Raw genomic sequence first — 26,384 nt, forward strand, 5'->3', positions numbered from 1 at the left:
TGCACATGCCTGAGGAAAAAAAGGTCACATCTTCTCCAACTCTTGCTGGTTTGGTCACAGGGGACACATCTGTTGTTCTCTGGTGGTTCACAACATGTGGTGCCAGTGGTCCACATGGGCCAACTCAAGCTCAATGTGACAGTGCCTATAAGAACACCAATGTGTCAGTGACTGTGGAGAGGGAAGGCAGGCTCCGGGGAGTGCAAGTCTGGAGAGTACCAGCTACAAATCAGTACAGGTGAGTATTAGTGTGTGCTGGAGACAGCCACCTTTAATTACTTTTTGTTTGTGGAGTTTCAGCAAGTGTAAGTGTGGGATTGTCTGTAGTGAGTGAGTGGAGGGGGCAGTGAAGTGAGAGAGAAATAGGAGTGGTAGCTTTAAGGATCTGTCTGATCTACTGCAAAGCTTGGAAGGGTGGGTTGGTGGCTTAGAAGAGATCAGAACTGGAGTGACTGTGGATATGCACTCAAGTGTTGCCATCATTTCAGTCCCAAAGCCTTCGTCTTCTATATTTGGCTATACCAGCTCATGTTGTTTGCTTCTGAATTCTCTGTCTCCAGTGCTGCAGCACGATGAGCAGCCTTATCTACAAGGGTCTCAGACAAGTAAATAACCATGAGATGCTGCAGCAGGGAAGCCTGTTCTGAAGCAATGTCTATTTGGGCACACAGGCTGGGGAGAGCTTGCAGAAGGAATTGCTTTGGGGATGAGAAGTGTGAGATTTGTCTCTTTAATTGTTCCCTTCTTCTTCCAGGATTTCTGCCTATGGGGCAGCTGGAGGGAAGGGAGCCAAAAACCACAATAAGAGGTCACATGGAGTCTTCATCTCGGCCACCTTCCAGCTGGAGAAGGATGAGCTGCTGTACATCTTAGTAGGGCAGCAGGGGGAGGATGCCTGCCCTGGGGTGAGGGCTGCACAAGAACATGTGGGCAGAGACTTTGCAGTTATGATTCAGTGAGATTCAGTGGGTAGCTTGGGGTTTGGAGGTGAAAGATAGAAATCTCAGGATCCAGCAATGAAATCTAGTCAGGAGATTGGGAAGAACCAATAAATCAAGTTAGAAAGAATCTCAAAAATAAATCTAAAGAACTCTGAAAAGAAAAACAATCCAAAAACGCAAAAAAAAAATATGATGCCCTTGGGAACTTTGCTTTAAGCTCCTGGTGTTAAAAACAAATTCTTTATCAGCCTTCGTCTGCTTATTTTAGGCAGGGAGCTTGTAGGCAACAGTGCTCCCTCTCTTTTTCCACAGCCTAGGATTCTTTCTGTCTGCTAGGATTTCAGATGATTCACTGTTATTTATGGCAGCATCCAGCAGTTGTGAGGCTGCACTGCTTTAATCTGTATGCTTAGAGACCTGGTCAGAATCCAAAGCCTATCAAAACCAGTGGGAAACTTCCCACTGACTGCAGTGGCCTTTGGAATAGGCATTTGTGATGAAAAAACCCACTCAGAATAGAAACTGATGACACAAATGCTTTTATATGTGTCCTCTAACACTAGGCCCAATTAGAAGTTCACTTTCCACAAAGTTAATGTATATGCTGATTTATATATGCCTGATATACATCACAAAAAACACAATGTTGTTATATTGAGGTCCAAAGAGCTGAACTTTGCTGGTGTCTGAGTGCCTCTCTTGTCTCCTTTCAGGGCAATCCTGAAACCCAGAAGGTCTGCTTAGGGGAGTCATCTCTCATTGAAGAAGACTACAAAAAAAAAAAGGACCTAAAGGACTGTGCTGGAGGAGGTGGCGGTGGAGGAGGTGCAACGTACATCTTTAGAGTAAGCTTTTCCTCTTTGCATCCTGCCTGAGCAGTATCCAGCAGAGCAACTAGCTTTCACTGTCAATCATGGCTTACGATAGTTCTTACGAAAAGGTGATGAAAAACAAGTGTCCCTTTCCTCTCCTTCCCTCCCTCCCTCTCTGTCTCCCTCACTATCCTTTTGTCTCTTTCTTTTTTTTTTGTCTTTTTAATTTAAATTCTTCATCTCTGTTTATATCCTTGATCATACTTGTCACTGTCACTAAGCTAGCTGCACTGGTTCCTCAGTTCTTGACAGACGAGGTCTGGGAATCATACCAGGATCCCTCTTTAATACTGGCAGCAGTCCTACCAATAAAAGAAAACCCTAGTGTTCGGTTAAACAGTTATTTTTGGTACACAGAAATACTGTGTAAAACATTTTTGTAATGCAGTTAGGAATCAATTAGTAGCATTTCCCTGGCCTCAGGCTACTCTTCTTTGGGATGTTTTCATACTTTGCAATGAATTTATTGTGAGTTTACATATCTAAGGGATGTGAAGTTTTTCTGATGTTTGATGGGGGGTTTTCCAGCAGAAGGATGGGATTTTCGAACCTTTGCTCATCGCAGCAGGAGGAGGAGGAAAAGCCTACCTAAAGGCTCAGGACAGCTCCCTGGATGATGTACCCTTGGAGCAGTTTGAGAACAGCACTGCAGTACCTGGAGTCAGTGGAAGGACTGGGGCAGCAGGTGAGACACTAGAACCACACAAGGTCTGAATCAGCTGGCTGAATTACATGCATTATCCTGTAGGTATGAAGTGAGGGGCTCTTTTTGATCTCTTGGATTTTGTTGGTGGCAGTAGTTGTTAGAAACAACTATAAAGGATTTCTTCTTGTGTGGTGTGTCACCAGATAACAAAGAATACATAGGGCAGATGATGAGTGCTCCAGTAGTGTCCTCCATAGGAGGACTTTTCTCTTCTATGAAGTGAGACTTAGTGGACTGAGTGAAAATGATTTTCTGGGGATGGAGCCCACTCCTCCACACTGTAACAATAGCCTTTGAAGAGACCACTGTTTTACTGTTACTCCTCTGAAGCCCTAACAACAAGAATTATATTATGGGAGTTGCACCATAAATGGAAGCTTATTTATAATCTTATAACAGCTGTGCCTAGAATCCATTCCTAAGAGACAGAAAGCCGTATGATTTTCCATCTGCTCCTGTGATATTCTCACAGAGGGACCACTAGGGGGAGATAAGGAAGTCCAATTTTTTTTTTTAATTTTCCCACAGAACGCAGCATCTCACATGGCTTAAAGCTCTAACCTGTTATCTGAAAGGGAAGTGGTGGGCTTCTTAATTCCCTAATCCCACTAGAAATAGGTGTTAACATGCAGGTTATGCAGAGCACGTACCACAGGCTGTGCATTAGATTTGACGTTATCCATGGTAGCAAGGAGCTTGTCTGTATGTTCTCTTAACCTTAAAGAACGAGCTAACTTGAATCCAAGCACTTGAGAAATTGATAAGGGACAATCTCTGTCTCTCTACAGTAACTCTCCTACATTCATTTGCTTGTGCTTCCCTCACCTGTTCATATTTTGTTCTCTCCCTCTCTGACTGAAGGTGGAGGTGGTGGCTGGCAAGATAAGAGTGTGCTTCCTCAGGCTGGGAAGTCCCTTATGGAAGGTGGGGAAGGCGGTCAAGCTTGTCCCCAGGCACTAGTCAAGTTACAGTGGTCCACCTCCGGTGGCTTCGGTGGGGGAGGAGGAGCTTGTACTTCTGGTGGAGGAGGTGGAGGCTACAGAGGTAAGTCTGCTGGAGGAATAGTCATGGTGTCTAATTTTTTACCTTCAGAGCACCTGCAGTTGAGGGCCAGAGCTCTTATTGCAGAGGTACACTGCTGCAGAAGGTGATTTACAGATACGTCAAGCTGAGCAGAATGAAACCCACCCTGCTCTCCACCATCTCTCTTTAATTGAGGAGATCAAGGTTATAGAAGTGTTCCTACGTGATTTAGTATTCAGAAGGTATGCTGAATCACCTCTTCATTCCCAAGTTGCCCAGGAAAAATGTTCTGTTTCTTTTGTTTGTTTAAAACAAATATATTTTTACCTTGCTGAACTAAGAAACCTAGATTGGAATCAATCACTTCAGTAAACTTGGAACTTGTTGGGTTAAGTTAGCATTTATGCATTAAGGACATTATACATATGAATGTCACTGGAGACATCACAGAGTGACCACAGGTGAAAAGAACCAGAAGTGAGTGCAATGTTTCAGAGGCATCATGTTTTTTTGCTGCATGGATCGGCTAACCATAGTCTTCTTTCTGCAGGGGGGCATGCCTCTGATAATGATGATATCACAGCTGATGGGCAAGATGGCATCTCCTTTGTGAACCCCATTGGAGAGATCTTCTTGCATCCCCTGGCAGGTACAATATAATCCTTATGCCTCTTAGTTCTTTTCTTGTTCCTTATTCCTTCTTCCTCTCTTTTTTCCTTTTTCCTGGTCCCTCTCCTCCAGTATTTGCTTTTTATGCTTTTCATTCAGGGATGTTTCATTCTGCAGGCCAGATCTTTAGCTGTGGTAATTTGTTTAAATATTTCTGTAGTGGTCTGGGACCTTTTCCTCTCAGTCTCTAAGCCAGAACAGACAACAAGTCACCATGTTCAACTGCATATCCTCAGTCCCGGACAGTTCCAGGTCAATTCACTTCAAGACCTCTCTGTTTCCTTGAGGGACCCAATACCTTCTTCCCTCCTGGTTCCCATCAGGTTTCTGGCATGTCTACACTGTGTTGGACTGTCTGCTGTCCTGCAGAGGAGAGAAGTTGTAGGTGCCTCCTGGGTTTTGGGCTTTTATTTCCTTGCAGGAACAAGATAGGAAAAACTGAACTAAGCCCACCTATTGTGTCTAATTTCTTGTTCAGCGATGGAGAGTCATGGTGAGGTGGAGATTCAGATCTATCTTAACTGCAGCCACTGCCACTCGGACAACTGTAAGAGGGACCCTGATACCAACTTACCAGTCTGCCAGTGTGAGATGGGGGCTGTGCTAGCCAATGACAATGTCACCTGCACTGGTAAGATGGGAAGTTTTAGCCTCATTGGATGGCCTCTGTATTCTTTGTATTTTCTCTCCTCCTCTCTTTTTTGATGGTTAGTTCCCCAAGTTACAGCTAGTGGCTCCAGCGAACACGGTGTTAAGAGAAGTATCAGTCAAACATCTGACTGAAAATTCCTGATGTGCTTTCCTTACACGCTGAGCTGCATCTCTGTCACCATCTCCCACATTCGGGTCTGGGTTAAGTAGAAGGTAAAATATCTGTAAAGAGACACTGTAAATTTCCTGAAGGGGCACAGTGTATCTGGTATTTAAGCATAAATACCTCTCCGGTACAACATACTACCTACTGCTGACTTATTTAAGCCACAAATTACTTCCTTCCACAGCAGTTTCCTGCTGTACCTGTTCAGCTGATGCCTGGTATTCACTGTTATTTCCTGACACAGTCTCCTGTAACTGCAAAGCATCAAGACTGTAGAGAGTTTCAACTTATGAGCAGTGATGTTACCCATTTATAAAAAACAGAAGAATGGATAAGAAACCTGTCTTTTATCAGTTAGTTTTTTATCTTCACTATGTTTTTAAAATGATATAGGAATTTTTTTTCAACCTCCAGAGCCATAGAGGGATTTGCTGTCATTTTATAAAATGATCTGGCCATAATCTCTGTATTTTTTCTGAAACACGAGCAACATTCTGAGGGATGCTTTACAACAGTTCTGGTTGTTTCCCGATTAATACACCTCTATTTTTCTTTACCAGTGCTCCAGGGTCCTATCCCAGAGGGACACCTGCCTCTTCCACTCCTCCTAGCTGTGGTGGCTGTGATTGTGGTGCTTGGAATGATCCTTACTTGTGGCAGCCTATCTATCAGTAAGAAACAGTCCTTATCCCCATTGCACTTGGCTTTTCCCAGTTAAATTAGACAAAAGGAGACCACTCAACTACATGCCTACTGCTTTTAATACTTGGAGCCAGAGTGTTGTGGTATCCCAAGTGAATCAGAGGGACAGGGAGAAAGAAATGATGTAATGATTTATGGTTGGACTCAATGATCTTAAAGGTCTTTTCCACCCTAAACAATTCTGTGATTAACTTCTCCCCTCCCCCAGTTAGGCACAAGTGTAGTCCTGATGAATGAGGACTGCTCTGTCCTGGTATTTGCTACAGTGGAAAGCGCTTGGGAGCTTGGGAAACTCTGTTAGTAGGCATTTCTTCAGCAGCCACTGCTATGTAGGCTGAAGTCAGTCTGTGCTCAAACATATACTTAATTCAAGGAGATGGTTTGCTTTTTGGAACTCAATGCCAGCAAGGTGTCTTGTGGAGCAGCCTTTTCCTCAGCTGATGTACAAAGCAGCAGAGGAAACCTAAGCTGCTGCCGTGTGATTTAAGACTCTGCAGGAATAAGACTGCTTGCATATCCAGTCTTGATAGAAAGCACAGAGAAAAGCCTGATCCCGGGGTGGTACTTCTTGAGCACTTAACTTAAGGTTTCTTTCTGTTCTATGTGGCTAGCATTGTCTTTTCTCTCTAGGTGTTCATCTTGTTTGGGCATTTTTATTTGTCTCCCCACCCCTAGTTTATCACCTTAAGAAGCAGCAGCTGGAAGGAGCCAGAGCACGACTGCAGAGCCCAGAATATAAACTGAGCAAAATCCGCACATCAGCCATCATGACAGATTACAACCCCAACTACTGCTTTGCAGGGAAGGCTGCTGCTCTGAGTGAGCTGAAGGAGATCCCACGGAAGAACATCTCTCTGCTTCGGTAAGACTTGCTGCAGGAATTGCTCTCTGGCACAGGAGAGGAAAGGCAGCCTGAGGCAAAGGCAGAGGTAGGGCTCACGTGTTTGTTTTACTCATTATCAGGTGTGAAGGACAAGAAAATGAGGGACATCTGCCTGACTAACTAGAAAGCACCTAGTCCAAGCCAGACAAAATACGACAAATGTGACACCTATTATGTTTTCTAATATATTTTGATTTTATAAAGTTATCAAGCAGACGTATAAGTTCATAAGTCTCCTGTCCCATGTTCCGACACAGAACTTAGGGTATTTATATGATGTCCTGGATTACTCTTGCCACCTGAAAAATCTATAGCACTATTTCTTCTTCAGCATTCCCTGTCACAAGGAAATTTCCTGTCACGAGGAAATACACGCTAGGTTGCTCTTTGGCTCCATATCATCCAGATGGTATTGATCAAAATTATGTAAACTCTAGAAGGAAAAAGTTGATCATTCTCACGTGCTGTCTTACACCATCTGCTGAAGACATCATGTTGCAGCTACCTTATTCTGTTATTTTCCGGTTCTTTCTTGCCCTGCTATTGCCGTACTTGCATATTGTTGATTTGCCATTGGTGATAGGGCCCTAGGATTGAGCAGACTGCTTTCTTTATTCAGAACCATTAAGGATCAAACCTCCCTGCTTTAGCAACATGACAGAAAATACTGGGAAGTTATTTTCAGGAGCTTTGGGATGAAAATAAAACTGTTGTTGATTTTATTTCTTACAGAAGGTTTTATTACTATTCTAGGGCTGGATGAAGAGCTCAGCCAATGCTGGATTCAGGGGCATAGTAACATCTGTTCTCCCTTTTTTTCTTCCAGGGCCCTAGGACATGGTGCATTTGGTGAGGTTTATGAAGGAACTGTGGTCGGCATTGCAGGGGATCCCAGCCCTTTTCAAGTGGCTATCAAGGTCAGTACCCACAAATTCCTTATACAACAATAATTACCCAGAAGAGCCATATTATCTTACTACTGTTCCAATTGGAGATTCATGTTTATCGCATGCATAATGTGATGTGTGCAATGCAGGTTCCCACACAGTGCTGCATCCAGGAATTATAAACTTTGATTTTTGAGCTGTGTGGCAGTAGCAGCAGGTTGAAATTAAAGCATCTGTCTTGTTTGCTGCTTGCCTGATGGCTGTAAGTTGTGATCTAGGCAGGAGGAGAATCAAGCAAATAAAAAGGGTAATCAGTCTCTTTTGTGGGCTCCTCTCCTGATGGTAAGGGAGATAGAAACATTGCCCTTAGATGGGAGGTTGTGTGAATTAGTCACCTGGAAACTGCATAATACAACTAGATAAAAACAAAATAGCAAATCCCTGTCAACATAAATGAATATATCTCCCTTGAAATTGACACAAAACTATCAGTTCACCCCAGTGGAGAATATGCTACAATGGCTTTTCTGCCTCAATGATTTATAGATCTGAGTAGCCAACAAAAAAAGAAACTTAAGGGAAAAAGAGAGCAACAAACAGACATTTTGGGGGCATTGTGGACTAGAAGAAGATTTATAAATCTTTTGTAAAGAAAAGAAAGCCTTGGAAAATATTAGTATGAAGCATTTATGTGACTGCAAGCACTAAGTGTTTATAGTAATGTGTATATATTATTACTTCAACATTCCAGTGGCTTTTGAGTGCTTTCTTAGTTTTTTACATGACATTACCTTACTTCAAAATTTGTGTCGTTTCTCAGTCACAGTTCCTTTATACAGACAGTAGTGTTTGTCTACCATATGTGAAACTTTCAGGTAGTCTTTTAGTATTACGCAGTTAAATATTCTGCTCTGAATGTATATGGTGATATCATGCTGATTTCTGTCTTATTAATGGCAAGAGATAACAGCTAGTTTTCTGTGAAATTACTGCTGTTGCCTCAGGATTTGTAAGTTACTCAGCCCTGAAGTTAAGAATGCTCATAATCTGCTTTTGTTCTGTTATAAGCTTGTGACTCAATGAACCAAATCTACTTCTATGAGTTCAACTCAAAACGTAGATTCCATTAATAAAAATAAGTTCTATTGTTATTCATCCAGTCTTTCAAAACCCTCTTTAAAAGAAAAAAAACATGACAGAATCATGTGTTATGACATTTTGTTGTGAACTTCCCTTTGCCACTGAACAGATGTGTGTTAATACAGTTATAACTGCTGAACACAGTTTCACTGTCCAGACTGGAGGAAACACTACAGCACAGTGGCAAACAGAAGTAGGTTGGCATGTTGTTCAGTTGTGATGATTGATGTCACAAGTTTTGAAAGTCTCAGCAATTATGTCTGCTTTTTAGGGCTCTGTCTGCCCACCTGCCCACTTGTTCATCCAGTTTGCTGTAAAGTGACACCCTGAGCATCACCAAAAAGGTGCTCTTCTCCATGGCTTGAAACTGGTAGAGTAGCCATGGGGCCCAAGCTATGACCACGCTCAGCTTGTTTCATGATAGGGCATATCAGCCCTGATCTGACTTTGCAGAAGAAGCAGGTGCACACTTGGGACAAATTACACAATCTTATATGCAACATACTTCATGTATTGCTGGTGGGTATTCCACCAATTTAGTAGATTGTCTGCACTGTCCTGCATGAAGCAATTGCTTATCTGATATAGCAAAATGCAACCCTGTCTTCTGTAGCCCATACTAGTGATGACAAGACCTGTTTCCATGCCAGCCTCAACCACTGAGCAGTGAATGTCCCACCTCTCTGCAGACAGTTTGGCAGCAGGCATTACACACAGCTGTAGCCATACCATCCCATAATGTTAAAACAGTGGGCACGGTAACAGACTCTGTTCCTACTGCTATCTGCACCCTCAGTTCATGTTTGTAAGTGGTAGATGCTGTCCAAATCTCTTGGCAAGAGGAGAAAGCTATAAGACCACATGACATTATTATTTAAATCATGTGACTGTATGTGTCCCACCTGTCACTTTAAAGTGCTTACTAGGTCTGTAAATCCGCACCTAATGCCTTTCTTGATGTGTATCTGAAGCAATTTTGCTGCAGAACACTGTGTATAGTTAAAGATGTACCAAAAATCTCCAAGTAGTTCACTGGTTTCTTGGTCTAACTTTCACTACCAAGTGGGTCATATGCAGTCCAATAAACTGGGCACTGAAAAAAATGAGCCCCTCCTGGTAGATTCCTAAATTCATCCACATTTATATGCTCATTATTTTCTTGCTTTGTTTTGGTTGGATCTTTTTTCCTTTGGTGGTCACCTAAATGTTCTCAGTTCTTTGGTGGGATGGTCTTCACTGTCTTTACTTCTCCACAGACGCTGCCAGAAGTCTGCTCTGAGCAGGATGAGATGGATTTTCTGATGGAAGCTTTGATTATCAGGTATCATTTCAGATTTTTATGCTGATGGTGGGCAGGTGGAAGAAGAGTAATGCAGGTAATAAGAATTATTAATCCACTTGCTTGGGTTTGGAAAAGAAATCCAGCCTTATTTTTCACCAGATGGCATTTTAAGTAGCAAAGGATTGGTTTTAGCTACTTCTTCATCTCAAACAAGGTAACTGAGGTTCTTTTGTTGCACATCTGTTGTGATTTAATGCCAGTAGGCAACTCAGCCCCACACAGCAGTGGGATGGGGAAGAGAATTGTGGCTTTCAGTCAGTAGCTAGGGATGCATACAGCCTTTTTGCTTTTTCTGTCTGTAGAACTGTTTGCTATAAGTGCTCTTTGCAGCAAAGGTCCTGGGATTTTACACTTCCTTTGCACAAAAATGAATGAGACACTGAAGCCTATGCAGGGACAAGGTAGTGAACATGGTCTGTTTGTGTGTAGGTTTTGCAAAAGGAACACAGCCTTTCTCCCAGTGTGGCCACTTCCTTTAGATGTGTTCTGGCTTTTGATGTCTTTGCAGGCTTGACAGAACCCTTATAATGTCTCATCTTCGTGACCTTCTGACAGGGACCGTGAGATCTATGAAACCTGCCAGGAAAAGATAACAGCCAGCCATTCCTATTACCAGTTGTATTTTTAAGTGTTCTAGGCTTGGAATTTACTTCATTAAGCCTAACCCATAACTTAAAAACAATAGTAAAGTCAAGGATTACTTTAAAAAAAAAGTATAATCAGGGTTTATTGTAAGTGATCAGAATTTATGCATTTTTAATTTCTGCAATGTGAAGTTCTTCTTCTTATTGTCTGGCCTGGCTCATACCTAGGTGTTGTTTTTCTGCTATTAAAGCATGAAATTCATGACATAGTGCCACTTCTTAAAGTCTGCAAGCTGCATTTGGCAGCTGAACAGGTGGTAACACTTGATATATGTTTTTAAAGAGCAATTTCAATCAATTACAAGGTGCTTTGTTCAACTTAGTAAAATATGACTTTTTCTCTTCCCCAGCTTCATTTCCATTTTTAGTTCCTGTGTTATCCAGGTAATCACTATCCAAGGGAAGATGCTGCTTTCTAATGACTGAGTCTTAATGAGCTTCTTGACAATCTCAGCTTTCTTTTGTAAGAGGCAGAAAGCCATCACACAAGCAGCTGCTTCAGTAGCTATTAGCTGAGTGTCTTTATCAGACTAGATACTGAACAGAGTCCATCAAACAGCAGTTTATTTAAAATAACCAATGCTGAAGATAAATCCCCACCAGTCAGGATTTTGTTTCACAAATTCCAATAATATTTGCATTGTTTAAGTATTTAGCTCTCTTTTCCCTCTCATGTTACTCCCATCTTTCAGTCAGTGTGTTGATTAAATTCTCTTTTCACAAACAGAAGGCTCTGCTTTACTTTCAGCTTTTCATACCTTCTGTTGAAAGCTTTTCACATGCAAAGCCAAGCATAACCCTGTTCTTGGGAGTGTCATAATCAAAGAGGCATTTTGAAATGGCTGGAGTAGGAATTTGTTTGGTCACTTGCACTGCATCAGGATTAGCTTCAATCCAGCTTGCCAAAGCGCAAGGCACAGTGGGTGTGATGGATGTTGGCCAGATACTAACGCAGTCTTTCTCTTCCATGTTGCTGTGATCTTTTCTTTCAGCAAGTTCAATCACCAAAACATTGTGCAGTGCATTGGTGTTAGCCTGCAGAGGCTGCCTCGCTTCATTCTGCTTGAGCTCATGGCTGGAGGAGATATGAAGAGCTTTCTTCGGCAGAATCGACCCAGGGTGGTGAGTTAACTTCCCTGCTAGGCTTGTGGTTGATTTTAGTACAACTGCTTTTGTTATTTTTTTATGAATTGGATAAAGTCACTGAAGCCAAGCAGGGCTGTGTATATGGCTCCTACTCACTTGTGGATACATAAGTATGCTTCCTTGGTGTAAGCAGATGTCAGTGAGAGAAAATGAAAACAGTGCAAGAACTGTAGTCTATTAGTGACTGAGGAGGAAAGAGTAAAATCCTGTCCCACCATTCCAGAGTTCTCTATCAAGTGGGCTGCAGATTAAAGGGCTTTCTTTCCTCAACATCTGCCTTGTTTTCTGTGCACTGTGATGGTATGTGAAGAGATGAAGTTATAATACTGATATTCAGTCATAGGAATTTGTAGGACTAGGTCCTCAGCAGATGTGCATCAGTACCATATGGAAATGCACAAATTTATTGTTGAAGAGACGAGCCTGCATGTAGCACTGTGGCAAGGACTTAAATACAAAGAAGAGTTAGGCATGATTCTATGATCTTTCTTGTTGTATTGAGGTGCCTGTACTGGCAGCATATGGCGCAGGACAAGGTTGACTGCTGCCTCCTGTACTCCTACACTACGTGATGTAGTTGGCACAGCTTCTCCTCCCCACCCCCACAAATACTTACGATAATACAGCTTCATGTGTGTGTATACTCCTATGCTGGTATTAACATGTTGTTAAAAGATCAAGTTTAACCTCTTTCTCGTATTTTTGGCATCGGTACAATTTCTGTGAGTAGATAAAGTTTGTGGGCAGCAGAGAATAATAAATAATCTTATTTTAATAGTATGTATAATTGTAATGTAAAAAACAGATATTTTCTAAATATCATGTGGAAACAAACCTGCTGCTATGTTAACTGGTAAGCTAACAGATCGCAAATGCAATAGTTGAAGTCCCCTTAGTGTTAAAGAAAATGTCCACATACACCATTTCTGAAAACAGTCCCAGCCCCATTGTTAATGTATTTCACAACAAGTTTCCTTGGCTGCAGAGAAAATGCATAGAATCATAGAATGTTTGGGTTGGAAGGGACTTAAACAATCATCTATTTCCAACCCCTATGCCATGGGCAGGGACACCTTCCACTGAGTCGACTTGCTCAAAGCTCCAATAAGCCTGACCTTGAACACCTCCAGGGATGAGGCATCCACATTTTCTCTTGACAGTCTGTTCCAGTGCCTCACTACCTCACAGTAAAAAAAAATTCTTCCTAATATATAGTCTAAATCTTCCCTCTTTCGGCTCAAAGCCACTACCCCTCATCCCTGCCCTGCACTCCCTGATAGAGCCCCTCCCTGTCTTTTCTGTAGGCCCCCTTTTAAGTACTGGAAGGCTGCTATAAGGTCTCCCTGGAGCCTTCTCTTCCCTAGGCTAAACAACCTCAGCTCTCTCTGCCTGCCCTCTCATCACAGTGTTCTGACAGAGGGATCCCAGAGCAGGGATAAAGTCTGGAAGTCTGTGGTTCCTTGCTCTTCATTTCCTCTTCAGAAATGCCTACTTTTAAGTATAATAATTCTCCCTTGCAAATGTCAAAGAGCATTTTTACAGTAATTTGCCTAGCCAATAAAAATAGTGCTTAATAGCTTTAGTGTGTTACATGGTTTGAGCATGAGAAATTACAGTGATAACAGCATCCAGAAACAAAATCAGCCTTAAAAAGAATAATTTACTTGGTATCTCCCAGACTTTTATTAAGCAGTGTAGTAATTGCTGCCTGCCCTTCCCAAAAACAATACAGAAGTTCCTGGAGAAACACCAAGGAAATTTCCATATGGGGAGATAAATGATGGGATGAAAATAAGCAGGACTGCTGGAGAAAGACTTCTTCGTTGTTCTCAGTTAGGGAAGTGTGGATAGTGAAGGGCTAATACCAGTCCCAGAGTCCTGTTGTAAAGGATCCTTTGTTTGCATACTGCTCCTGAGGGTAATATCTGTCCTTCCACAAGAACGGATAAGTTGATGAATGCTGACTGCTGGTGCAGAGATGTGCATCTTTGTTCTCTGTCTGAATTAATGTGCTTATTTCAGTTGATAATTTATTAATTCACTCTTTAATAGGTGGGGATTTTTTTGTCTCCCACTTCACCTTTTATATCTGCTTGCCTTTTGATTTCACAAAGTCCAACACCAGTAGGAAATAGTTCTCTCTCACTCCCTTTACTAGGCTATTCAGACCAGCCATAAATCTCTTGCAGCTTGCACTCATGCACTGTGCTCAGGAGAAGTGAAATCTTCTGTAAGTTTTTTGGCTTTAACAAGAGTTTACTCATTTTCCGACTCTTTACTCTGATCTGCTGCACCCCGTTTGTGTGTCTCTCCCTTTCCCTTCTTCTGCCTCTCTGATTATCCCCTGCCTGAACTACATAGTCCTACTCCACTTCTTCCCTTAACCATTTTCTGTGTCCTTCTCCAGAATCAACCATCCATGCTAACAATGCAGGACCTGCTGAACATAGCTAGGGATATTGCCTGCGGCTGTAAATACCTTGAAGAGAATCATTTCATCCACAGGTGAGGAGAAACAGTTCCTTTTGATCTGTATCAAGCTGCATGAAGCTCACACAGTTTATATTTGCAATGTATTAGACAACACTAATCTCCAGGGGGAAAACAGAGATTTCCTCTACCAGTACAGGCCTGTCCTTAAATGTCCTGGCTGGTCTTACTGGTTTTGGTATGAGTTAGGCTCTGCAGTGCTCTTTGCACTGCTGGGGAGAAGGGAATCTTCTGTTCGCAGTGAATGTTTTCAAGTGTTGATTTTCAAGTGCCTTCAGCGTAGACACATTTGAGATTAGCCCTGTAGTCCACTAGATGGTAGTGTCACTCTGTTAGCTTGTAAGACAATAAGGTATCATTTCTCTCTTTTCTGATCTCCCTATCTTGACTTAATGTTTTCCCTATCTCATCAGCAGAGGACAACCCATAACATTTGAGCCACTGCCTTGAGAATGGGAGAACAGGGCTAACAAGAAAAAACACACCTCTAAAGCTTTCTTCCCAGCTCAGCAGCTGACGTGCAATGCGGTCTTGGGGAGCCTATTGTTTGTTCACACTTTTTTCCTCTTTTGTAAAGGGAAAAAAAAGTTGATATGGCAAGCTTCAAATAAGAATAGAATATTATAGAAGAGGTAAAGGTTATTATAGGCAGCCTTTCAAAATCCCTAGTTGGATATTGGATTCCTATGTTTCTGATTCAGAGCTGTTTCAGCTCATACTGTTCCCAGGCATAGCATGCGACTGAATTCCTTCCCAAGTATGAATTCCATGCTGAGTTCAGCCCTTTTGTGTAAAGGAAAGAAGAGGCCTGCACACAGGAGGGTCACACATGCTCTAACTAAAGCTATGTGCAGCCTGGAATTATGCAAGTAGACAACTGATGCACCCACATGCACAAGCACGGGTCCGTACACATGACATTGCACAGAGCAAAAGAGGCAAAGCTAGGCAAGAGTGGGTGGAGACTGGAGAAACAGAGAGAAGCAAAGAGCAAGCAAAGCAAAAAGCCATGAGATTGAGATGTAATATTGGGATATTTTATGGCTTTATGATTAAAGCATCTGAGACAATTTTCAGTCTCCTTTATATTGAAACAATAAATAAATTCCTTTGAAAAAGGGTTTAGAATTTTCTGTCATTAAAAAAGAACAGTAGGAGTGCACAGCAAGTTTGGGCTTTTGAATCTTTTAAGTATATGAGAGGATCAGTATTCTAATTGGAAACTTCAGAGTTAATTGCTACAGCATTATTTTTTTTAAAATCCTTACGGTAATAGTAATAGCCTTCATCAGCCTCCACCTACCCTGATCTATCCAATTGTTGTTTGTGCTGCAAGAAATCCATTAGAACCACAACAGAAATTTTCTCTCCAAGTCTTTTATAACAGGTGGATGTTCGCTGTTTTTCTTAGCGTACGTCACTGAGCCCAGCAGCTATCACATAAAGCTTCTAACATTTATGTCAACAAACTGACAGTCCAGCTGTTATTCTTCAAGGCCAATTTCCATTTCAGGAGAGAAATGGAAGAAAATAGTGCCTGACTCTTTCAACAGCAGCACATCACTTTTAAAAACCTCTCTGGGTCAGTTTTTGCACTGTTTGCCTAGATCTCTAGGATAAGCAACCTAGGAATGGACTCATTTTAGCCAACAATTCAGCACATCAGTATAGAAAGAATTTCATTCAGATTCTGTATTAATATTTGTTACCGATGTCAGTATTACTTAGAGTTAATAGGAAAGGGAAAAAGTTTATCATTAAATATAACAGAATCACAGAATCAAAGAATCACAGGATCACCAGGTTGGAAAGGACCTGCTGGATCATCGAGTTCAACCATCGAGTCCAGCAGGTACATAGAGAGAAAAGAAGGGCAGATCTTTTCATCTAGGAGTCACAGCTGATGATGGAAGAGAAAGCTGAGCTTGACATCCAAATCCTGGGGTATTTTTTTAAGGCTGGCAGTGGGAAGAAACATATGAGTTGTTAGAGGAGCTCGTTTTTCTTGGCAGTCAACAGGGCCCCTCCCGCCCCAATGCTAGGATTTTTAATTAGTTCCTTTTCGGAACGTTTATTTAAAATGAACACAAAGCCTTCAGTCTTGGCCAAGCAGTCATCACTGCCATTTGTCACAATCTAAACCTGCACCCAGCAAAAGGCTGCTCCTCTATGCAGCTTTGCTTGGTTCCACTGGGAATATCCAGAAGCAACAGTTTAACAAATCTGGTCCTATGTTGACTTTTCAAGCAGTTTACTGAGACTACCCAATAGTATCACAACTGTAACTGATGGGGATGCTGCTGAGATGCCACTCTTTAAAAATAAAGTAAAGCAAGACAAATCTCATAATGTGTCTGAAGAAAAAGGGGTTGGATCTGTCCCTAGTCTAACATTGACCCCGTTTTCTGCCTTAGTGAAAGGAGATAGGAGGAGGGAGTGCTTGGAAAACACTGGTTAGAAAATATAATGTAATTGCAGTTTAAGAATTGTGGTTGATAAAAATCATAATGTAGGTGGCATTATTTTTTAATAAGACTCTTCTCATCTATGTAAAGATGACTCAACCAAGACTTGCAGCACTGAGTCTAATATTCATTATTTATTTCTTTAGCTACTTAAGAGTTTAGAGTTAGAATATATTTTCTTTTTATTTTATTAAGAGATATAGCTGCAAGGAATTGCCTTTTGACTTGCACTGGAGCAGGACGAATAGCCAAAATTGGTGACTTTGGGATGGCCAGGGATATTTACAGGTAAGTGAAAGGTATTTGAGTCCTGTGAACAACTCTGTAATCTGTGTAATTTTGACTGATTTGAACTGTGTTATGGAATCTGAAGTAGTGGAACCATACATTACATGTCTGAATTTGCCTACCAATGAACTGGCTGGAATAAACAGACTGTACACTAGTGTTTAATCCAGACTGGATCCCAGGGAACACTGCAAACATGTGTGGACACTAAACCAAACATAGGCAAATTTGTTAGCTAGTTGACCATAAATGGTTTTAAATTTAAAAAAGCCCCCAACAACATAATTCTTCTTTTATTATGTCAAGAAGACTTGCTGCATTAGCACCCTGAGCAAAGCATCAGCAAGTCTGATGTCTTCAGATGTTCACCTACAACATCCTCTGTTTCCATCCCAGTTGCAAAGAGGGTATAAAATATTGCTTGAATGCATTATTTGTGTTGATGACTTTTCCTTTTCCTCATTTGGCCCCCATTGCTGCATTCAATCCCCGGCTGCTGTTGCTGTGGTGATAAGATCTTTACTATTATCTGAGACCTTTCAGACTGCGTGATGTTCTCCATGCATTTTATCTTTCCCAGAGCAAGTTACTACCGCAAGGGAGGGAGAGCCATGCTTCCTGTCAAGTGGATGCCACCAGAAGCTTTTCTAGAGGGCATTTTCACCTCCAAGACTGATACCTGGTAACAAATGTCTTTTAATCACTTCTGCTACTCAATGATAAGGGTCAAGAAATGTACTATTTATCTGCTTAGCAGGAACCTTAAAAAAATGTCAGAATTTCCCAGAAATAATGTTAGAAGTCTTCCATCTGCATGCAGTAGAAGCACAGCTAAAGAATTCTCAGTAAGAATTTTAAAATCTAATGAAAATTGAGGTAACAAAAAATCTCTAAAATATAGAGTATCACATAAAAGCAATCGAGAAGTGAAAAGAGAAAGCAGTTTAGATTCTGAAGAAGTCTTGGTTAAAAATCCAGAGAAATAGCACCAGACATTTCCCTCACCCCTCAGTATCGCCACTCAGTTTCTATCAGTGACAAGGCCTGCTTATGTATCTTGTAAATGACTCTGTCTGTACCACTCGGGATTACTCTTCTTGTATAATTTTTTCTGCTGTCCATAAAATTACATCAGGTTTAATTGGAAACCCGTGCTGGTTGCTGAGGAAACGATGTTTATATATTTATTCCTCAATCTAACTTTAAAATAAGCACATCCTCAACAGTAGCACATTCATACATAGATGATGGGGAATGGAAGCTTTCCAGTTGTTTAAGAATGCCTCTCTCCCAGTACAGTAGATTCTTCAATATACAGTATCAAGACATTCCCTTAAATGCCAAACTGACCCAGCTTCCTGAAGTCGCTAGTGATGCCGGAAGACAAGGGGTTGCTTATCAGTGCCTGACTGTGAGCAGCCAGTACTAAATATTTTGAAGGAATGTGCTGCAGTTCCTGTAAGAGGCTATTATAAGTAACATGTGTACCGGAAATTTCTTCCACCTTTGCAGCTAATAGTAACTCTTCAAATTCTGACCCTGCTTAAATCCTGGCAGAACTCTTTTGACTCCCCTGGGTCTAAATCATACATTATTTCCTGCCTACCTCAACCCGTGGATGTAAAAAATGAGAGCAATTTTACCATGACAAAAGAATAAATGCTGGTGCCTTTCAGTTTCACTGGATGTCTCTTACTTAATTTAATTCTTGAGCATCCTGTTCCCAAACAGTGATGCAAACATCTCCAGTCTTCCCAGGTAAGGTAGGAATCTCCATGCCAGATCTAACAGTTCTTTTCATTTAGACCATATGCAGCAAAGGGTGATCTAGCATTTCCTGTTCTACAAATAACAAATGCAGCAGAGAGCACTACTTTGGAGTTATAAAAATATTTTGAAACCACTGTAAAGCTAGTTTTGGAGCTTGAGCAAAGCTTTTGTTTTGTTTTATCAAAGTTGACTCATAATCATGCCAGTTGCACATCACTGTGGTTGGCCTTCAGTTCTGAAAGGTTACTGCTGTGGTGTTACCTGCACAGTTTTGTGTCAGGTTTGTGGAGCGCAAATGAAACCTAATTGGTATTGTTGGCTGGTTTCTGACACAGGTCCTTTGGTGTGCTGCTTTGGGAGATTTTCTCTCTAGGTTACATGCCCTACCCTTGCAAAACTAATCAGGAAGTGCTGGAATTTGTCACCAGTGGAGGAAGAATGGATCCACCAAAAAATTGTCCAGGGCCAGTGTAAGTATTTCCGTACTCGCACGAGCCAAGGGATGGTGAGTATCAAACAGGTTAGACAAAGGCAACTTGACGCTTTTAGTCAGGGCATGGCGATTGCCACCAGTGTTAGGTGGGTCTTACCGAATGTCCCTAGAGCCACTGCCTCTTGCTTAGAGGACTACTTCTTAAAGCAAATCCTATAGTGCTCTAATGGCTCAGGATCCAAGAATGCAGAAGTTTTGTCTCTCCTCCTTCAGGCCATGTACTGAGTGCAGTTCCTCTAAACCCATGATCACTTCATACTGAAACACATTTTACATAATTCTTTTTCTTGATTGATACTTCTCTTTAAAAATTATTTTAAGGTACCGGATCATGACACAGTGCTGGCAGCACAGCCCAGAGTATCGGCCAAACTTCTCCACCATCCTGGAAAGAATAAAGTATTGCACTCAGGTATTTGTGCATGTTTTTGGTATCCATGTGGATGATAATCTATGGAATGACAACAACCCAAGGGCAGTAGCTTTAGAGAGTAAAACAAGTGTGAAGTCCTGAAAGATCAATCTAATTATTTTCCCAATTGTGGCAGTGCTGTTGGCTCAACTACTCTGCCACAATTGGGAAAATAATTAGATTGATTTGGGTTTTCTAGTATGCATTCTCACTCTCCCGTCTTCAGCCAAACCAAAAGGAGATTATGCTGTTCCTGTGCATATGGACGCTCTCAGCCTGTTCAGTAACAGTACGTCCTTCATTTTGTGATGGAAAGGTATTTAGATTCTCTTTCAAGGTCCATATTCTGACCTTGCCTAATGTTGCTCCAAAGCCTCAACTCAACTGGTATGGAGTGGGGAAGGTGGGAAATGGGATAGTATAGCAAGTTCACCATCTGGTAGCATTTTACCACTACAGGCCTGGATCCAAACTTCTAAGGGAGGAATCATGTACTAGTTGCCCCCAGCTTAGCCACTGATCTCAATAAAGCATAGGCACTGCTCAAAGGAAGCACAGAAATGAGAAAGCATTTGTGCAAGTCCTAACAGCATGCAATATCCAGATGGCACATAGCATCTTGTGCAACATGCAGGACTAATGCCCAAACCCGATGTCAGGTTCTGCCAAAAGCTTTTTTCTCTAGCTATTTATCTTAAAATGCAGCTGTGACAGATTCTTGTCTTTCTTTTCAGGACCCTGATGTGATCAACACTGAGCTGCCCGTGGAGTGTGGCCCCACACCAGAGGATGAAGGAAGTACAGTCATGCGCCCAAATATTTCCAGTGGGATAATGCCCCTGTTGGTAAGCCCTTCTCTCGCACCTCAGATGGTGCCTAAAACAATGGACTCCCACCATGCTGGGCACAAACTTGCACAATGTCCACAAGAGTTGCTGGTGGAGAACCTGAGTAACCGGACTGCTCAAGGGCCCAGCCTGCCATGCCTCAGCGATTTCAACAGTGGGTCCTGGTTCCAGCAGACTTCAAACCAGAAGCTGGAGCTCAGCAACCCGCTAACCCACAGACTTAAAAACAAAACAAAAAATCTCTGGAACCCAACCTATGGATCGTGGGTGCTAGAGAACATCTGTCACTTCAGCCCCAGTTCCAAGCTTAAAGCAACTCCAGAGCGGGAAGATTCAGGCTTTGATGGGAATTACAGTTCTTCTCCAAGCTCTCGGGCATCTCCAGCATCTCCAAGTAGAAATAACTGCCCTCACCTGGATATTGGTGGTATTGAACTGGTGAAACTCCAGTCTTTCCCTTGCGGAAATGTAAATTATGCTTATGATGACCTGTGTTATAGCACTGACCACCAGCCATCAGCTTTGGGAGAGGTCAGAGCAGCTGTGCTAAGGAGCTCCAGCCTGCATAGAGAAGAAGAGCCTTTTCATAAAACAGAGAAAACATTAAGAGAGAGAGACTCTGGTCTGTCTTTGTCAGATGACCTGAGTGTTACTCCAGTATAACAGAAATGGTTCTTTCAAAGATCAGGGAATGTGTGTGTCTGGAAGGACTGCTTCCTATTTCACTTACTTTCTCCATTGAAGTTCCTTCAGATAGGTGATTGGGTGATGTTTGAACATCAGTAACGTTCTGCTTCCTTCTTCTAGCTGCCAGATCCCCAGATCATTAAAAACAGTTGCATTTCTATCTCTGTCCATCAAATGTGTTCCACCGAACCAGCTTAGCAGTAGAGAACATTGGCATAGCTGTCCTGATTCAGCATACAATACTTAATGAAAGGACTCCTTCTTAATCTGCTCAGGTGAAAAGAAATGGACCTACCATCCAGCTGCAGCATTTGGATGGATTTCCAAAATAACCAACAATGTTTGCGTTTCTTTCTGACCTACGAAACCAAAGACACATGCTGTGCCAGCAGCAACCAATTTGTAAAGGCTGCTGTATTCCTGAGAGCTTTTTACATTCCTGATGACTTGCTAATAATGCTCAAGCACTGTAAGGGAAGTAAATAAATAGCAGCCACTTTTGAACCTGTTCTATTAGTAGACCCTGTGGATAAACATGAAAATGAAGCTACTGTTCAAATTGGAAGCAGTAGAAAGGATTAAAAAAACCACAACAAATCAAAACAAAAAAACCCTCAGCCTCCCATGCTCCTCTGAGCATGTGCTTTGAAAAGAAGCAAGGAAGGAGAAAACAAAATTTACTGTTGAGAAAAAATAGTTGTTGGAGCTGATAGTATCCCTTTGAATAGGAGGGAAAGATACTTTTGCCTCACATTGTTGTTTTCTTCATAGCTCCTGGCAAGGAAGGGTCATGTGTTTTTTTTCCAAGAAAGGGCGAGCTGCATGGGGTGGTGCGAAAATGGACCGTCTTTATCTTTTAATGGACTTTACTTGGGATGAACTTCATTTTTGTAAGTACTTTGACATTCAATTATAATTTCCTGTGTGATGCTGGTAAGCATTAAGCTGAGGTTCTCGAGTAACTATCTAGCATTTGTACCAAGTACACTGGAGCTGTACTTGGTTTTATTACCTGCTCTTCTGAGGTAGACAAAGTAATGCAAGGAAGGGGAAGAGTGAAGAGGAACCTAATACAAACAGTATCTTACAGTGCCCTTTACAAAGGAAGGTAGAATAGCTTAACCATTTGAGAAAGCTAAAATCATGACCTGACTTCACACATTTAATCCAGTTGTCATTTCTTCCCTTCCACGCAGAGAGACTTACTGATAAGGGTGGTGTTTGTCTTGAAGACAGCTCATTTCTAAGGCTTTTTTTCTGTTGCTTAGGGTCTAAACTGGTGTTTACTGGATAAAGCTTGCAAAATAAGGAGACTGAAAAGTAAATAATTTGGACTAAGCTTGAACAGTCTTGGAAGCACTTTGGTTTTGTCCCACTCCTGAATGTTGCACTGCCAACCTGTGGTGGATAGTTACATGCTGCCTTCATGTTGCATGGTGAGATGTCAGCCATAGACTCTGCCTGGTTCCTTTCTGAGGGAAGTTGTGCTCTGGTACAAGCTTAATGCCTAGCAACCAGCTGCATGTACAGTCTGACGATGTGTGTTGGCGGGAAAGGGTTTGCTTTGGCCACACAGACTTCTTGTCCTGTGTCATGCTGGGATGGACACTACTGAGAGGTGGTACAGAAACGCAGAGTGAAGAGTCTGAATCCATCTTGAGTGAAATGCATCTTCAACCCAGGTTTATGCTTTGTTGGTCTGACTTTGTATCTGTTCCAAGCTTCCTAGAGTTTTAGGCCTTTGGCTTTAGAACAGATATTTTTATATATAATCATTTCCAGACTTGAGTGGTTGACGATGCCTACCTTTCAGCAATAACACGTATGTTAGGGAAATAATCCCAAATCTGTGTTGGGAAATAACAGGTCAGAACAGAGGGGTTCCTCTGTGCATGGGAGAATTCCAGGAGTAGTGTGCGGACTGATGGGGTGAGTGACAAGTGAGGCTGTTGCCTGTGCTTCATGTCCTTCTTTCCATATCACCTTTACTTTCACTCTCTGACTTCTCTCAAGTTTAGCTCATTGTCTTGTCCTATCTTATGTCCAGGAGCTGCCACAGCTCAGTTAAACAAGGCTGGAAAGCACAGTTAGAACCTCATTTTCTCATTCTTTCCTCTTGCAGAGGCTAACATTTTTCGGTCATGTTTCAGGCTGGCCACCTCTGGAACATGCTACTGAAGAATGAACACATCTACTCTTAAACTGATCCTTACCTTTCAGATTATGTTAGTTCTGTGGTTTATGCATTAGTAGTGTTTCCTCAAAAGTGAGCTGTCAAGTTCTCCAATAGCTATGACTGGGCATCAGCAAATCAGCCCCTTCCTCCCTCCATATGCGGTAAGGCTGCAGCCGGGTAGTGATCCTAATTCAGCTCCAGTGGACACGACTCCAGATTGCTTTCCAACCATTATTGGTAACAGGCTCTATCCTGAGCAAAGCAGTGGTGGTCATGACCATGCTTTTGTAGGTCTCTGCTCTCAGTTCTCTTTAGCCATCTGCAGAGGTGAGAAATTGGTGGTAGTGAGTGAAATACTGGCTCTTTCAGAAGCCATGGGAAATTAAGTATATGGCTTTTTCTTCCTGCAGACTTTCCGTAAAGTAGCAGGCTCAAGGCCGTTCTTCATTTTTTCACATGGAAATGACTATACAATACTCTAATATTCCAGTGAGAAGGAATCCAGGGTAGGATCCCTGCTGTCCATATAGTTACTCTACTTGAACTACCACTTTTTTTCACCATCCACAGCAATTGCCTCAACTTAATTCATGAATGCAGAAAGGCCAGCAGTGATAAAACTACATCAGCCATTCAAAAGTGAAATGAGAGAAGAGCACAGTTCATTCCATCACAATGCCACAGGCAGCCTTGGCTGCACCTATGCCTTCATTATATAACTAAAATGGAAGTTCTAGAACTTTGGACAAATACCTGTTTTCTGCTGAATAGCTGTATCAAGGTGCTTATTTACAGGAAGAGCACAGACGAGACTGCATGCAGCCAGAATAAAGCTCCATCCTTCCCAATACCTTATCTCTAAGAGTGACCAGCAGTGGGGTGTGGAAAGGGCAACTGTAAGAGTAGAGTGAACACATTGCTGGTTTACAACAGCATGTAGCTCAGGGATGTACTGAGACAGATGCAGTGTCTTTCTTACAAAACAGAATTGGAGCTGCACATACCAAATGGGCACTCAAAGAGAAAGCCAGGAATTTTAAAAGAATCTGCATTAGCAACCTAACTTTTATATAAACTCTCAACTCATTCAAATGGAACAGTCCACTAAATGTAAACAGTTTTTGTCAGCACAGTTGCCATGAATCTTTTTGACTACCAAGCTTTTCTGGGCATATCCGATCTCTTAGCTGCTTTTTAAAAACCCCTTACAGATAAGATACTTTCAATTAATATCCCAGAGGAAATAATGCTAATATTGCTGAGATGCTACATGCTGTCCAAACCATATTATCTCAAAGAAAAATAACAGCTGTGATGATATACAGTAGAACTTTCAGTCCTAAAATTCTGAGGCTGAAACTTTCCATTTATACAGTCAGAGATTTCATAGCGCTCAATTGCTACCATTTCAAAATGTAACTTGCTGGAAACTTTAAGGAGACACTTTTAGTGCATAATCAATAAGTTGAACACGTAGAGTGAAAATTAGATTACTTGAGCAACTGAAAGCCAAAAGCCAATTTTGTTTCCTAAGGGAATGACACAAGCTGGAGATCTGGAATTAATTCAGTCCTGTAGTCCATGGGAAAAGTCTTCCAACATTTCCCCACTGAATTTGTAGGATTATTATAAATTGTTCTTTGTGATGGGTGTCTGTCTTTTAACATGTTACCAATTTGTTTTTAGATTTACGTGAATAGAGTTGTTTTTTTCTTCTGTGCTTAGTATTAGTACTTTATGTTGCTTCATACAACCTTATACCTACATTTTAAAGAGGGGACTAAATAACAAAAGATGAAATTATAATCCAAAGTTAAATTTGTCCCTCTCTGCTTTCTTTCACATTTGTTGATAATCTTGCTTCTTATTTGTTATCTATTCTCTCTTCAACTTGCATTTTGTGTCTTCATCTTCCCTATAAAGAAACAGAACTTTTAAGTGTACAGATGTAAGGTGTCCCCCTTATATCAACCCTCTTCCTGAGGTAAGTTCTCCACTAATCTGCCAGCTCGCAGGTGTGTACTAAGAGCATGCAAGTCTAATGAAATAGTTATGGGCTTTTGCAAATGTAACTTATTCCACTTCTAATACTTACCTGAAAGGAAAGAAAATGCTGCTGCTGGGAGTATCATTTTCCCCAATGTGTTTGCATCTCCACAGCTGTGTCAGCCAGGGACCACACTTCCTCAGACCCCCAAGCAGCAGAGCTCTGCCAGAGACTTTCTCCTGTAGGCGTGGCTTTGCTCACTTTCCTCCTGGATGCCTACCCTTTTCAGTGTGATGCAGAGAACTTAGGCGTGACATCACTTACATCTTCCTGTCTCATCACATGACTTTTTCATTTAGTTGTATTGGTTTTGATTTGTCATTACCTCTGACCATGGCAGAACTTCTTGCCAACTTACCTTTCTGGGTGACTACCGTCCATAAATAGATGACACGGCCTGCTTCTATGCAATTTAAAGCTGGACAAGTGTATGTGTTTATACTTGCAACACAAAATAAAGAGACAGTAATGATGACCATTTGTTTACCTTTCTGCTAAATACTCTTTTCACACAAGGAAGAGGACACACTTTCTTGCTGAGAAGTGTTGCCAGTCCTGGAGGGTCGACTGCTTATTCTCTGCTGCCACACAAAACTGCCCCATTGAACAGTTAACTGCTCTGAGTCTGCCAAGTGCCTTTTGATGCACAATTTTTTTGATACATTGAGACTGAACTGACTGAGGTTTTTGAGACAGAGTTTATCTTGAAGGAATCCATGAAGCTTTGTTGTGGATCAGGTTCTAAAGCAAAATATAACTAGTGGGATTTGGAACTAAGCTCCAATGTTAGCTTCTATATGTCTTAGAACTATATATATATATATATATATATTTTTTTAAGAAATATTAGATGCTAAAGGCTGCAAACACAAGAAACTTTGAAATAAACAGTTATTGTCCCTTCCCTAAAGAAATTCTTGAAGAAGTTACTATCCT

At 41.6% G+C, this 26,384-nt stretch overlaps 1 protein-coding gene across 4 annotated transcripts in view; it reads left to right on the forward strand.

Annotated features, from left to right (window-relative positions):
* Positions 1-26,167, forward strand: part of LTK (leukocyte receptor tyrosine kinase) — a 101,921-nt gene extending 75,754 nt beyond the window's left edge. For 3 of the 4 annotated variants that reach the window (XM_054068796.1, XM_054068795.1, XM_054068794.1), the window contains 18 exons: positions 61-238; positions 755-905; positions 1,655-1,786; positions 2,342-2,498; positions 3,381-3,563; positions 4,093-4,191; positions 4,690-4,842; positions 5,589-5,699; positions 6,406-6,592; positions 7,440-7,530; positions 9,897-9,961; positions 11,619-11,748; positions 14,180-14,277; positions 16,923-17,015; positions 17,596-17,697; positions 19,121-19,255; positions 19,600-19,690; positions 20,425-26,165. In XM_054068796.1, coding sequence (XP_053924771.1) covers positions 61-238; positions 755-905; positions 1,655-1,786; positions 2,342-2,498; positions 3,381-3,563; positions 4,093-4,191; positions 4,690-4,842; positions 5,589-5,699; positions 6,406-6,592; positions 7,440-7,530; positions 9,897-9,961; positions 11,619-11,748; positions 14,180-14,277; positions 16,923-17,015; positions 17,596-17,697; positions 19,121-19,255; positions 19,600-19,690; positions 20,425-21,201 — 2,933 coding nt within the window. In that variant the 3' untranslated portion in view covers positions 21,202-26,165. Of the gene's footprint in view, positions 1-60; positions 239-754; positions 906-1,654; positions 1,787-2,341; positions 2,499-3,380; positions 3,564-4,092; positions 4,192-4,689; positions 4,843-5,588; positions 5,700-6,405; positions 6,593-7,439; positions 7,531-9,896; positions 9,962-11,618; positions 11,749-14,179; positions 14,278-16,922; positions 17,016-17,595; positions 17,698-19,120; positions 19,256-19,599; positions 19,691-20,424 lie in introns of all 4 variants that reach the window. The other variant, XM_054068793.1, reaches the window with a different exon arrangement.
* Positions 26,168-26,384: the final 217 nt, after the last annotated feature.

The sequence above is a fragment of the Cuculus canorus genome, chromosome 5 (genome assembly GCF_017976375.1).
Source record: "Cuculus canorus isolate bCucCan1 chromosome 5, bCucCan1.pri, whole genome shotgun sequence".
Lineage (NCBI taxonomy): Eukaryota > Metazoa > Chordata > Aves > Cuculiformes > Cuculidae > Cuculus > Cuculus canorus.